This window comes from Fistularia commersonii, chromosome 9 (genome assembly GCF_037954325.1).
Source record: "Fistularia commersonii isolate RoL2024-O1a breed Wild chromosome 9, RoL_Fcom_v1.0, whole genome shotgun sequence".
In the NCBI taxonomy this organism is placed as follows: domain Eukaryota; kingdom Metazoa; phylum Chordata; class Actinopteri; order Syngnathiformes; family Fistulariidae; genus Fistularia; species Fistularia commersonii.
Window position 1 is genome coordinate 12,940,933 of NC_141292.1, and position 14,437 is coordinate 12,955,369.

At 40.4% G+C, this 14,437-nt stretch overlaps 1 protein-coding gene across 3 annotated transcripts in view; it reads right to left on the reverse strand.

Moving 5' to 3' along the window:
- palm2akap2 (PALM2 and AKAP2 fusion) overlaps window positions 1–14,437 on the reverse strand; it is a 79,962-nt gene that overhangs the window by 47,493 nt on the left and 18,032 nt on the right. For all 3 annotated transcript variants that reach the window (XM_086152537.1, XM_086152539.1, XM_086152538.1), the window contains exon 3: window positions 8,489–8,569. In XM_086152537.1, the coding sequence (XP_086008663.1) occupies window positions 8,489–8,569 (81 nt within the window). The remainder of the gene's footprint in view (window positions 1–8,488; window positions 8,570–14,437) is intronic.

A 14,437-nucleotide genomic window follows, 5' to 3' on the forward strand; every position in this document is an offset into this window, starting at 1 on the left:
ACTGTATGTGCAAAAAATCATTTAAACAAGGGCAATAACTGAACTTCACATACAAAATCGTATTCAAACATGGGCAATAACTGAACTTCACGTGCAAAAACTCAAAGAAAATGGGCAATAACTGAATTTCATTTGCAAAAACTTATAAAACATGGGCAATGACTGAAACTATTTGTAAAACTAATTCCAACAGGTGATATCTAGTTTTTCTCTGTGCCTTATCTAACTGTATATCCAGAACATTCCTGGTTTGATTCCTGGTTCCTCCTGGAATGTCAAAATGTTGTTGAGCAAGACACTGACGCCCTAACAGACATTTTCCACGGGGTATTTCTAAATCAATCAGTTTGCACGAGAGTTTGAGGTCCGACCAAGTTTACGCATACATATCTTCAGTGAATCGGGACCAATAAATGGGTCCAAAATTCAAAGTTACAATTCTTTATATTCAAAAGTTGGAAAGCAGGGGTTATTGTGTTCAGATGAAATGTCTTGTTTGTTATTATGACTGAATCAAGCAGGAAGTAACAACGCTGTAGGTCTCTCATTCTCTCAATGATTCCCTTTAGCTGCCAGTAGTTCATTTCTGTGGCTACTTATTGGGCTGATCAAGAAACACTTGTAATGGCGCACTATATAAACCAGAGCGAGAATTGGAAGTTTATTAACACGTAGATGTAAAAACATGATAAATCAGTATTCTGGAACCTAGTATGTCCTGTCAAACATTTTTGTGTTTATAACTTTACAAACATCCAGCCAAATGTCATTGTCTATTAATACATTTAATTCCATAATATAAAATAGGAAACAAAGTTGCAATGAGCTATTTCTCTGGATGAGAAGTAATTCAACAATTAATGCACTCCCCAATAATAAACATAAATACGTAATATAATTTGTTTCATGTCAAATTCACTGCTTTTTCTTGGCAATGATTAAAAAAAAAAAAAAAAAAATCAGACCACAAATAACTCAGTAAATAAATCAAATGTACATATACATCAATGAACCCTGGATATGTAGTTTATAAGATGTATCATATACAATGATTGATGAGTTGTGGAGGCCTTTGGAGGAGTCATCTTTTGTTACAATCAATATCCTAACGTGTCTATATTTAAACCGAATTTACTCATTCATTCATCGTCCCAATGCTTATCCAGAGCGACTCAAACAGCAGATACCCAGGAGGAATCCTTATCAAATGCCTCTCAACTCGAAAAAGCAGTGGATGCGTGTCCTCCTCAGTCTATCTGAAAAGCTCGTCCCACCCACTTTGTGGAGGAAACTCATTTCAGCCGCTTTTATTTGTCCTTTCGGTCACGACCATGAGTGAGAGTTAGAAAATAAATGAACTAGTAAATTGCTTTCTGGCTCGGCTCCTTCTTCTTATGCCTCACCTGCATTATAAAGAGTAGAAAAATAAACAAATTATTCACTAAGATTATTTTCAGTTCCCTGTTCAAATACGTGGGCGAGACACGGAGTGTGGCAGCGATCAGCCGAGCTTATCTTAGATTGCAGCATTCTCCGCTAACTGGGCTGAAGCTTGTTATTGTTTCTTATTTTCGGTTTTAATTTCCAGATCGCGAAAAACAGCGGGTAAAAAGTGCGAGGTGGCAGTGCAACTGCAGTCCGTTCGTTCTAAAATTTTGCTTCCAAACATGGAAGATATTAAGCAAAACTGCTGGAAACGTTCCTTATGGGCAGATGTTATGTATGCTATAGGAATGCTGATATAACAGTTTTTTTTTTTTTACCCGTTTTTAATGCCCGGCTCGTAATTCGAGGGGAAATATGCCACTATCTTTGGCTCGGGAATGTGTAAATCTGACTCGGATGTCAGCGCCTCACCAGTCACGAACCTCACTGCATGTCACTGCATCCCAACTGTTTGGCACTCGGCTATAAACAATCCTCGTGTCGCGTCCTGGAGGTTAAACGGTGATTAAGCCGAAAAGATAGCATAGAGGAGCGTTCCTTTTCCTGCACGTCCCTGAAATCTCTTTCCATGAAGTCCGAGAACAGAATCGGTGAAAAAGAGCAGCCCTCGCAGAACCATAAATGTGTTTGACGTTGTGCCAAGAAAGCACGCGTGGCTCTCAGAATGTTTGCACAGAGACCAGATGGCTCATAGTTACGGCCCCGTGACACCAGACTCCTATATCACCCGAGCAGAAAACCCAGTGGGACGGTACACCTTCTCCAAATCTACAAAACACATGTAGACAGGAGGAGCATACCCGTGAACCCATCGGGATACCGGTGACTCGAGTATAGAGCAGGTCCACTATGACAGATGAAAGTTTCGAAAATAGTCCAGACTTTCCTCTCCGGTTCCCTCGGTGTAAACGTCGCCTAGAAACGTCAATTGCATTTGCACGGGAGTGCTGGCCTTCAGATGAGCCCGACTTCTTGCTCGTCTGATTTTTGAAACTATGACTTCTCAACCTCATTTCATATGTCAAAACAAAACTAAAACGTCTTGCAAATTAAAGTCTGGGTTTATTTCGGCAGCGGCGACTGATAGTAAAAGTTATGCGCCGTATGACCGGTTGTTTACGGAGACAGCCAGCCTCCTCTCTTCTGTCTCACGCTCTTTTAAGGACTTTCCATTTCCTGTTGAGCTCTGACACGCAGCACCTTGGAGGGTTCAGGCCCAAATACTTAACTACAACAAGGGGCGGGAGACGGCGGCTTAAAATGTTGGGACGCGTCCATACAAGGAAGCGCCGATCAGAAGTTGGTGTTATCAAATCACTAGGCTCAAGTCTGCACGGCTTATCTCAGGCCGCCGAGAGGGTTGACGACAAAGTCAACTCGGCGAGTTGTTCGTGTGGCGCCCATACTTCGCTCAGACTTTGAAAGATTGCTGATTATATGAGGAATCTCAAACCTACTAGTTACTACTTGCAAGACGGCTGACGGCCGGACAAAAAGTCAGTGTGAGAAAGCGTCGGGATGTTTGGATTGGGGTATATTTCAGAACATCCTCTGCTGTCTCTGGGGAATGTGGGGAAAAAAATAGGCAATAAGTGACAAGAAGCAGGTTTTCAACATACTTGGAAATTTTCCATTGAAACATGGTTGAGAAATTGTAGTATGTAAAGTATTTAGAGGATAGATTTCCACAAGATAGTCATATGAGAGGAAATCAGGTCTGTAAATAAGTCCGTGTATCCGGGGTTCCGAGCCTTAAATACAGATTAGAATACGAAAGAAGTGATTAATTCATTGTGTATTCTGCAGTCAGTGCTGCAGGACGGCTGGAGTTTATCCCAGCTGTCATTAGTTCACCCTGGACCGGCCCCGAAAAAAACACGCAGCCGTTCACATTTCTGGGCAACTCACTGCCGGGGGAACCGGAGAAAATCCACGCAGACACAAAGAGGAACTTTCTTACAACGAGGCTGAAGCGATTACCATGCCTTACTACTACTAAACAACCGGCCCAAATGTTCAGCCCTGAATTAAAAAAAAAGCAGAAAAGAATCGACAGAGAGAATGCGACAACAAGGAATGGTTCAAATTTCAATGATATAGGATCGCAACAAAAAACAAAATCCATTCAGATCATTTTCCGCTTAAGGTCGGTCACTAATAACCACTATTCTGTCACATCACTTTTATTTTCCCAAGTGCACTGAGGGTCTACTTCCTGTACTCTCATGTGAAGAATGTAGAGATTGTTGCAGCTGGTATCCCAATGGACTTGTATACAATAATTATTACCCATGTCTTAAAATATCTCAGAAACAAGGGTAAAATATGAGTATCTCTTGTTTTGTTTTGATTTTTTTTGCCGGTATTTCAGGAAAAAAGTCAGAAGGGTTTTCAACAAATACGGATTCCAGTTACTTTTCAAACCGCAAAAGCCCTTAAAGTGCACCTGAGGAACAGGACACTCAAACGTAAAGAACACGAGAACCACCAGGTTTCACTGTCTGCCTAAAACCACCAACAGGGTCACATTTAGCTGAATACACTGATTTTCAAGGTTTTCATGTTTTCATAATTTTCCTGCTTATAACACAGTGACGTAGCTGAATTTTCTGGATTTGTCGCATCCCTGCATTAATTAAGAGTGAGAGACTAGCTAAGACAAATTATTAGAAAACCTTTATTTATTATATAGTATTTTTATATAGCAGGGGTCAGGAACCTTTATGACTGGGAGAGCCATAAAAGCTAAATATTTCTGAATATATCTCATTGAGAGCCATATAATATTTTTAACGCATAATAAATTAAATATGTTTTACTTGTAATGCGACCTCTGGTGCTGCATGGATTTGTTCGAAGTGCCGCTTTAAATTTGACCTTTTCATCGATGCAATTTTATTATTGCATATTAGTCATACCGCAGATCCAAACACAAATTCCTCCGTCCACGCAGCCAGGAATGCACGCAACCATCATCTTTTTTTTCTTTTCCCCATCTTTTCCGTTACAAGGGTTGGAGCGGATAAACTAGTTGTCTATCTGATAAAAATTAATTTATTCACCTTTAAATGACTCGGACGTGCTTGGAAGCTTTTGGTTCCCGACCCGTGAAAGTTATCTTCAAAACAAATTTTTTGTTTACTTTAAAATGAAACAGTATTATGAAGAAATATCACAAGTATAGATTTTTTTTTTAAACTCAAAATTCTCCGGGAGCCATATGCCGTCACCGGAAAAGCCATATATGGCTCGCCAGCCATAGGTTCCAGAATGCTGCTATATAGTATAGTACCGTATTTTCCGCACTATAAGGCGCACCTAAAAGCCTTTAATTTTCTCAAAAACCCACAGTGCGGCTAATAATCTGATGTGCCTTATATATGGATCACTATTGGTTAATTATGGTAGTCAGGGGCGTCGCTGAAGTAGCAGCGGTAAAAAACGGTAAAGGGGAATTCCAGTCCCGCACCACTCGTGTGTGTATAAAGACCCCAAAATGGCACCTTTCAAGAGACACGCTTACAACGCAGTTTAAACTCAAGGGCGATCAGTCACGCAGTAGAATAGAACAACAGCGAGAGAATTCAACGTTTACAAATCAATGGTGTGGAAGGGGAGGGAGCAATAAGATGACCTGCGTCAAGTAAAGAAAACCAAACAGAGTTTCGGAGGAGACAAAGCAAGATGGCTACGGTTGGAGGACAAACTCGAACAGAGGGTTGTTGAACAGAGAGCGGCAAGTAGAGGCGTCGCTACAGTCACTATTCCAATGAAGGCTAAAACGCTAGCTAGCGACATGAACAGCGATGAATTTAGAAGCGGTCCTTCTTGGTGCTTTTGTTTCATAAAACGTTTTGAACTGTGACAAATGGAGTTGGAAATACATTGTTTTCAGCGAAGGCGGCGCAAATACCGGTAAGAGCTACCGGCACGTACGGTACCGTATTGTTAATGCACTAACTTGTTTTGGGAGTGAACGTAGTCGTCAGAACGTTGGTTTGTTTCTATTAATGAAGTTTGACTGACTTATCTGACTGTTTTGTTGACATTCCCTTTTGCGCAGCTTCATCTAGTGTCAGGGTCCTTAAACTTTTTTTCCTGCGAGGGCCAAATAACTTCCCTTGTCTGACGGGGGGCCAGTTTGTAACAAAGAGTGTGACGATCGCAGAGGCGTCTAAAAGTAAACATTTATTGTTTCCCAGAAAGCCAAACATAACCAAAAATGAACCCTTTCAGGGATCTTGAAAGGAAAAAAAAATCAGAAAATAAATAATAACATTATTAATGTGATGAATAATGAATGAATAAATAATAATTCCGTGTTATTTGACAGCGGTGTGTCCAGGATTTTTTTTTTTTTTTTTTGAGGGAGGGGTTTCAGATGAGACACAGACTGTAGAAGGGTGGAATAGAATGTTACGTGGGCAGAATGAAAAAAAGAAAATCATAATGCATCTCTGGTATAGTTCAGGGGCCGGGCAAAATGTGGAGGCGGCTAGTAGTTTGGGGACCACTGGTCAAGTAGATGCATAACCTCAGCCACTACAGTAGTTTCTATTCTATGCGCCTTATACTGCAGTGCGCCTTATATATGAAAACAGTTTTAAACTGTGCCTGATAGTGCGGAAAATATGGTACATATGGTTTATGTTTTATTGATAACGTGGCCATAGCTTTGAAAGGAATGAAGGGACAGCTTGCAAACTTTTACAGTCAGATATGTGTGCGCACAGGAAAATAGAAAGGCAGTTAGCTCGGAGTTGTATCTGTTGCGGCTAGTTTTGATGATCACATGCCAAAAATGAATTCTAGGGCTTTAGGTAAAATGTGAGGTGGAGGGTGGAGGGACAGGGCTACTTTTGAGGAGCCTCTGGATCACCTTTGGATGACTTTGGACATTGAATCACACCTGAAGAAATTGCTCAGTCAGGAGACTGTCTACCAACCATCAAATTATCTTTCCTTTATTGAAATTAGCAATATAACGCTTCACTTAGATCCCCTTTGTTCTCTTTCTATCTCAGTGTAGTTAATGATTTCTGGAGCAGCTCGACCACAAACAGTGATACATCCTAAAGGATGATGTGTCAATCCAAAAGCACGAGATTAATCGCACAAGAATTCTCTATGCAAGTACCCTTTTCCCGCTGGTGGTTTTGGAATAAGTAGCTATGTCTAAAATCTAGATTTATGTTAAAAGTTTTTAGCAATACAAGGTGCTACCTGACACACTTTCAAGAAAAGTCAAAGACAGACCAGTATTTCATTGAAAAAAAAATTCACCTAAAAAGACAGCAATGGGTAAATTGACCCATTGCTGCACACATACAGATGGCCCAACACTAAAGAGACACCTCTTCTGGACAGGACTCTGGACCCGAAGGACAAGGAGTGTCCACATTCTGGCCAGAAAAGATAGATGGTTTGAGAAAGGAGTCGACCAATCTCGGCGGTGAGATGGGTCCCAAAACCAGACAGACATGCACCTACAGCAGAACTACCCTCAGTCTCATCCAGAGAGGCAAAAGACCCACCCTAGGCCCTGGTGACTCCCCTCCAAACCTCCACTGAGGCGAGTCTAAAGACTTCTATTGTTTTTCAACGATCGTCTATTCAAAAGTCAACTCCGGAGAGTTGCCTGAAGTGTTACATTTGTTGATGCGCACATTTATTTAATGGTACACAAATTAATGCATTCAAGCCCAGCAACGCGCATGTTAGAATAACTAAACCAACCCCAGCACTTGTATACCGGAAAACTCTCCACAGTCTGTTAAAACTGAAGTAGTCTCTTGGGAGGGAGGTGAAATGTTTGCAAGAAATAAAACAAAGGCCAGTTGCAATCATAAGATTTGGGAACAACAGACCATGACCTGTGTGATTGACAACCTTGCTTTTCTTGTCAATCTTAGCAGCATTAAGGGCTATAAAACACCAGGCATCCATCAATTTCTTAAATATCCAGGGTCTAAATATCACTGCATCTAGTTTCACAGCGGTAACTGTGATTTTCATAGATAGAAGTTTGATGGTTGGCACCAATTGGCAGATTTCTAAAAATCTTTTCTAAAAAAAAGTCTAAAAAAGTGGAGCTACAGAACCGAGTCGACTGTTGCTCAGTGAGTAACGTCTCTTGAAATGCTGGAAAAGACCAAGGACCTAACCTGAGCAGGACACCAGGGCACTGGTGAAAAAATGGCACAGCAGCGATTGTTTTCTTGAGGAATCTAAAGTTGGCCAGACTATCGCAAGAAATGCTGGTAACCTTCCGCTGCTCCATAGAGAGCAATTTGATAAAAATGCTCATTGCATCCAGTGCACAACAGATAATCAACCCCCGATCTACAACAACGGGTGCCTCAGAAAAGCTGCGAAGACCCTTTGCATCTGTCCTATCACCATTCCTGCCCCAGAGTAGTGGTTGCTCTAATTCAGGCCAAAAAACTATAACTATAACACACAAACGTCAACAGCTCACGTGCTGGGATGGGATCAAGCCCCTCTGCAGACCTGGGTACACTGTATTTTCCACACCATAAGGCGCACTGGATTATAAGGCGCTCCTTCAATGAATGGCCTATTTTAAAAAAAAATCATATATAAGGCGCACTGTCGGTTTTTGAGAAGATTAAACGCTCTTAGGTGCGCCTTATAGTGCAGAAAATACAGTATATGATATTGAAAGCTCATTCAAGTTACAGTTAGCTTTTACCCCTAATGTGTTAATGTGCTAAAGCTAATGAATGTGAGATCATAGTGACAACATCTATTTTAGTTTGAGTCGCCGACTACGAAGTATCTCAAAGCGCTTATTTTTGGTCTCATTTTTGTTGTCCTGTTATTTGCTGACAAATCCCAAAGTGTGTCATTAGTAGAAGGGGATCTGACAGGATCTGATATCAATTGGCTTCACTGTTCTTTTGCTGGACTTTTGGTGGAAAATGTGGCAACTGTTCATATGGTTTCTCCCCTTGAATCCAGCGCAGAGAAACATTATTTCAATAAAAGTGAAAACCACCGTCTTCAGGACACACAGACCTACCTTGAGATGTTGCAGCTGTAATACCAGGTCATCGAGTTGGCGTCTTTTGTCATCAATCTCAGTCTGCCGTTTTCTCTTCTCCTGGGAAACAAAAAAAAAAGGACTTTAAACAGCGCTGTCTCATAAACCGCTGAATATAGAAAACAATGCATTTATGGGGAATATTTCTTTTTGTTCAGTCAAGGATATTAAAGTTGCATATGAAGGATGATTATGAAATATTGCAGTATTGAACTATGTATCAACTGGATGTAGGGAAAGAATCCATTTGAGATATATGAATAAGAAATTAAAATGTCTTCAGATCACACTGTGTGGATGTATGACATTTAGATAATAATCCCCGGTAGAAGAAAAGACGATTGTCTACTTTTTCTGAAATGTATTGTAAAACAATCCTGCTTTCGCCCTAAGGGCCACAGATGCTGCAAAATGAGACATGGATATATTTCTGGATCCTTGGAAACAGAACAAGGATTTTGGGGACAATGCCTGTTTGCTAAATATAAACATTAGAGAAAACCCAAAAAAAGGGCTGTAAAAAAAAGAAAAGAATATGAGCAGAAGGACACAAAATAGGACTTCAAATGGAGTACAGAAAATAAATCAAAGTCTAACTCTCAATAATAGAAAAAATATATATGTATACATATATATATATATGACAATGTTTTATCCTGGCCAAGTGTCCTTGCAGTCATTGTTGGGAAAATATAAAATATTATATTTTCAAAATCTGTTAACAATGGCTCTGCTCTCTAAACAATCAGCTTACTCATTTGATCAATATTAAAAACAGACATTCTGGGTGATATATAAACTTCTTTTTATTCCTGCTTTCAAGCTTCTCTTTTCCCTCCTTGGACTCGATTAAATATGGTAAAAGCTCTCCTCAGGCAGCAATAAAAAATAGCAATAACTATATAAATCAGAATAACTATTGTGATGAAATAGACATTTGAAAAGATGCGCAGTCATAATAAATCTAAAGATGGAGCAGATGGAGGGTTCAGTGTCTTGCCCAAGGATACTTTAGCAGACAAACTTATATAGACGTATATCTTGTGCAGAAATTCCAGTGTACGGCAGAATGGGCATGCTATTCACTCCTAAGGGTTTCTGTCTTGTGACAGAATAAATTAGATTTAAAAATTAGAAATAAATGCAAACATAAAGGAACTCTGCTGTGCTAACTGTGCTCTCCTCAAGCGCACATTCTCACCCTGCAGAAAATATGTTGGCATTCCTGGTGACACCGTCATGACTTCCCACGCTCTGACTCACTGGGACTTTCTTTCTAATTTGTTTGCTGCTTTCCACTTGCAGTGGAAAAAAAAAAAAAACTTTCCTGTCTACTGTAAGTCAGTCACCATTGAATTTTTCAAATTTTCATTTACACAGTTGAGTTTCATTTACACAGTTGAGAAAGCCCTCTGCAGCTCGCAAACAGCCCATTGTAGACTTGGTGGTTTGCGCAAGCGTTTCTAATTTAAATGCAACCAACATGTGTTACGCAAATGAAGCAATGTAGCTTAGAAAGCGGACGTGACACACACAAAAGTTTATTTTGTAATATTTCTTGTGTTGCCAATGTGATGTTTTAGGTCAGAGGTCCCCAAACTACGGCCTGGGGGCCGGATACGGCCCGCCTCCCCATTTTTCCTGGCCCAAAAACAATACCAGAGATGCATTATGATCTTATAATCATGATGCAAATAATAATACAAATATAATCATAATGAAATGTACCAGGATAAAATCCATTCTGCAACCATACTGGTAGTGAAAGTTGGGTTTCACAGCCTGCTTGCTTTCTGCTTCGAACAGTGAATTTGATATGAGAGCTCCAAACAATTGTGTCTACAAGAAAGTTATTGTTCTTTTTTTCTGTGAAAAACTTGAAAAGGGTTATTTGGTTATTATTTTTTTCATTAATAATGTTATTATTTATTTTCAGATTTTTTTTTTTTTCTGTCAAGATCCCAGAAAGGGTTCAAGACACCTGCAATCCTTCCACTTTTTGTTACAAACTGGCCCCTCGTCAGAGAAGGGAAAAGTTATTTTGTCCCTCGCAGGAAAAAGTTTGGGGACCCCTATTTTAGGTGATTCCAGTTGGTGGCAGCGTAACGTTAAACTCCATTCTTTGTGGCCGGTCTCACTTTCCTACCTCATTCCGCAGAGCAACTAAACGCCTGTGTCGTTCCGATCATGGGGGTTGAAGCTTACAAAATGGTACGTCGGCGTTGTTTAATAGTGATAGTAAACGCGGCACGGTAGGGTGGTGGTTAGCACTTCCACCTCACAGCAAGAAGGTCCCCGGTTGATTCCGACATCGGGCCTTTCTGAGAGAACATCCGGGATCTCTGGTTTCCTCCCACGGTCCAAAAACATGCAGGCCGTTCACCGGAGACCCTATATTTCCCTGACGTGCGAATTAGCTTGTGAACAGTTGCGTGCGTCTATATTTGACCCTGCGATCGACTGGCGACCCGGCAGCTGGGATGGACCCCAGCCTCCCCAAAAAACCCTGAGGGCAGGATAAGCGGTATGGATAATGAAAGAATGCATGAATGTTCGCAAAACAACTGCGATCACATGGATCTGTTTACATCGGATGCCGAAACACAGCACGTGTCAATATTGCAAAAATGATTCTGCTGAGGGAAGCTGCAGTGCACAGCGGGGCTCCCGAAGCACGGCCCCGTCTTTTCTCCCCTTCGGCACAAGTTACAACAACATTGCCGTGCGGAAGAATTGCAGTTGTTTCTTATGTCACTACATTAATACAATAAACCGATCTCGTCGCCTTTGCCTCCTGTTGATCGATTGTGCCGTTTTCTTTGTTTTACCACAGCTGAAATGAGGGTGGCAGGGACCAGTCCATCCATTTTTAATCAACACATTTATTCGAGCTTTCTTTGGGAAAACCAGGGCTGTCGCTTTGATTCATGCGCTTTCAACCGTTTTCAGACATTCGACGCAGCATCACTGACCTGACCTTTGTCACAGAAAAAACTCGGTCTTCTGACATTTCTCCATTTTTGTCAGCGTTGCAAAATTTGGATCATTAAGTCATGTTTTTTTTTTGTTTTTTTTTTTACATATTTGGCATTTTTACACTGTTGACACTTTGGACATTGGTGTCATTTTCTTTTAGCCTTTTTTTTTTTTTTGGAAGATTAATTGGCACAAAAAATGACTACAAGCTGATAAAATCCATCTAACAAAATAATTTTCGCAGAGTCAACTTGGGTTCTTATAAAAATAGGCCAGAATGTTGACCCAGTGGGCCTGAATCAGCGCTGTGGGTGAACTCAAACTCGGCACTTCTACGAAATATCATGCATACCATTGTCATGTGAAAGCAGCAGGTGGCGACTATTCTCATCTCAACGAACGCAAAAAACGCATTTCTGCGCCCCCCTGAACGTTTTCCTGAAAACTATTTCGAGGTTGCCAAGTAGCATGATGCAAAGTTCACTTAAAAACAGGCTCATTTCCAATTCAGCCGCAGCGAGACCAGTATTTTGCTGCAGCTGCATCTGTTCGACCCCCTGCGGAATTTCTGTCCTTATCCACACTTTCCCGTCGTGCTGATATATCAATAAAACAAAACAAATTGCGGAACTCCCAGGTTTGCCTGCGTTGCGTTTTACCCGCTTCTGTATCAAGTCTTTACGAGCAGTAGTTCCTAGTTACGCACAAGCATGTGCAAATAAAAAAAAAAAAAACACACAAAAAAAGCAAGAATGTCCCGGCCAAAGACAGCTGCTGCTAATTTTAGCTGGTATGTAATGCCTTGCAATCCAGACCTTCAGCTAACCAACACCCCCGCTCCCCGTGACTTTGCCTCAAGCATACTCCATACCTCCCCCCAATAAATTTCTGAAGTCCATAAAGCAAGCTTGTGCCGTTATGCCAACGGTGGTAACAAACAGAAAGCTTTAAAATCCACAGTGACATAAACGACGTCACTGCGGTGGAGACTGAACTGAGACTTAAACTAAATTAAATCTGCTCACTCAAAGGTGGCAATTATCTTGGCTGGCCGGCCATATTTCTCATTTCATTTTTATGCGCGGGCAAACATGTAAATTATCATGTAAATTGAACCCCCCAAAAATTGCAATTTCAATATTTACATTTTTTGGCATTTTATTTCAACTTAAAAAATCATTAATGAGTCATTTGAGTCATTTTGTATGTAATCATCCATACAAAATGAAACAAAAGGAAAAAAATAAGGAGTTTCTAAATTCAATATTGACTGAAAATGTATTACAATATTCAAGGGAAATATTTTGTGGGGCTGGATAAAAAAGCAAAACGGGCCAGATGTTTCCCGCAGGCCGTAAAAATGCCCAAATTTGTGTTTTTCACGCACTTATACCTGAAATTTCTCCACCACTTAATCCTGCATTTAGGGTCTCGTTCTGGGCATTTTAGAGTTTTTAATAAAGCGTTCGATGCCGCTGCGCAGTACGTTTCACAGAAGAGGGAAACTGCGGGCCACTGAGCTCTTCACCCTCTTCCCCTTTCTTAATGTAGTCCACGACACCCCATCCTCGCTTGTCACAAATCACCGTGCACGCCAAGGTCGCCAGGCAGCCCCACCTTCACCCCTGCTCACGCACGCCGCCGACCAAGAGGAACTGGCGACGGCCCGCCCTCCGGGATAACCACACCGAACACGTACGGCATCAAGTAGCGCTTAAAAATATACATGTGTGGATGCAAACGGGAGCTAAAATGCATAACATAAATTCTGTTTCATGGAAATTGATACTTGAACCTATGGAATGAGTCGTTCATACGTTTGAACACCCCCTTTAAAATATTATCACAAACCACACATCTAGAAGTGTGAAAGTGCAGACGTTCATTCTGTGACCGCACTGCAATGTGCAGAGATGACCCCAACCCTTTGGATTTTAACATGCCTGTCAACGCACACACACACACACACAGACACACACACTGTGGGAAAGAGAGCGGGGTAAAGAAACTAAAAGGCTCCTAACACGTTAATTACATGTTAATGAACCAGCAGTTGTTGGTGTGGATTAAACAGCATGCAATTACAACTTTTTCTTTAATCTGCCCAATTTGTAGCTGCAGAAACAAACACCACTGTTAGCTGAGATGCTATAATCATTGTCGGACCGTGGGAATCACGGTCTGTTTGTATGCGCAAACTAACGGATCGACCCTCAGATTAGACCCAATGAATAACACCTCCTTTGTTGAGGCAGATGATGGATGCTTTCAGTTATGTTGTTATCTTACAAAAAAAAGAAAAAAAAAAACTATAACACAGTTGTACTGCTTCGCTTAAAACCAGCTCCCGGCAGGTTTTTAAGTGGATTACTATGTGTAAAATAAGTTATTTGTTAAATAAATAAATAAATAAATAAATAAATAAATAAATAATATGTAATATATATATACTGCTCAAAAAAATAAAGGGAACACTTGAACAACATAATGTAACTCCAAGTCAATCACACTTCTGTGAAATCATAGTGTCCACTCAGGAAGCAACACAGATTCATTTTGACTTGTTTTAAGGACATTACATCAAAGTTGGATCAGCCTGGAGTTTGTTTTTACACTTTAATTTTGAGTGTGATTCCTAATCCAGACCTCCATGGGTTGATATAATTGATTTCCATTGATCATTTTTGTGTGATTTTGTGTAAAGAGCAAAGTATTTCATAAGAATATTTCATTCATTTAGATCTAGGATGTGTTTTTTTAAGTGTTCCCTTTATTTTTTTGAGCAGTGTATATAATATATAATATATATATATATAATAATATATACAATATATAATAATAATAATAATAATAATAATAAAAAATAAAGACTAATTTTACAGACTTGGGTTCAGTTGTATGTTGGTTAAGGCAGCGCTTCCGCCTCATAGGGCCCCGGGAAAAGATCACAAC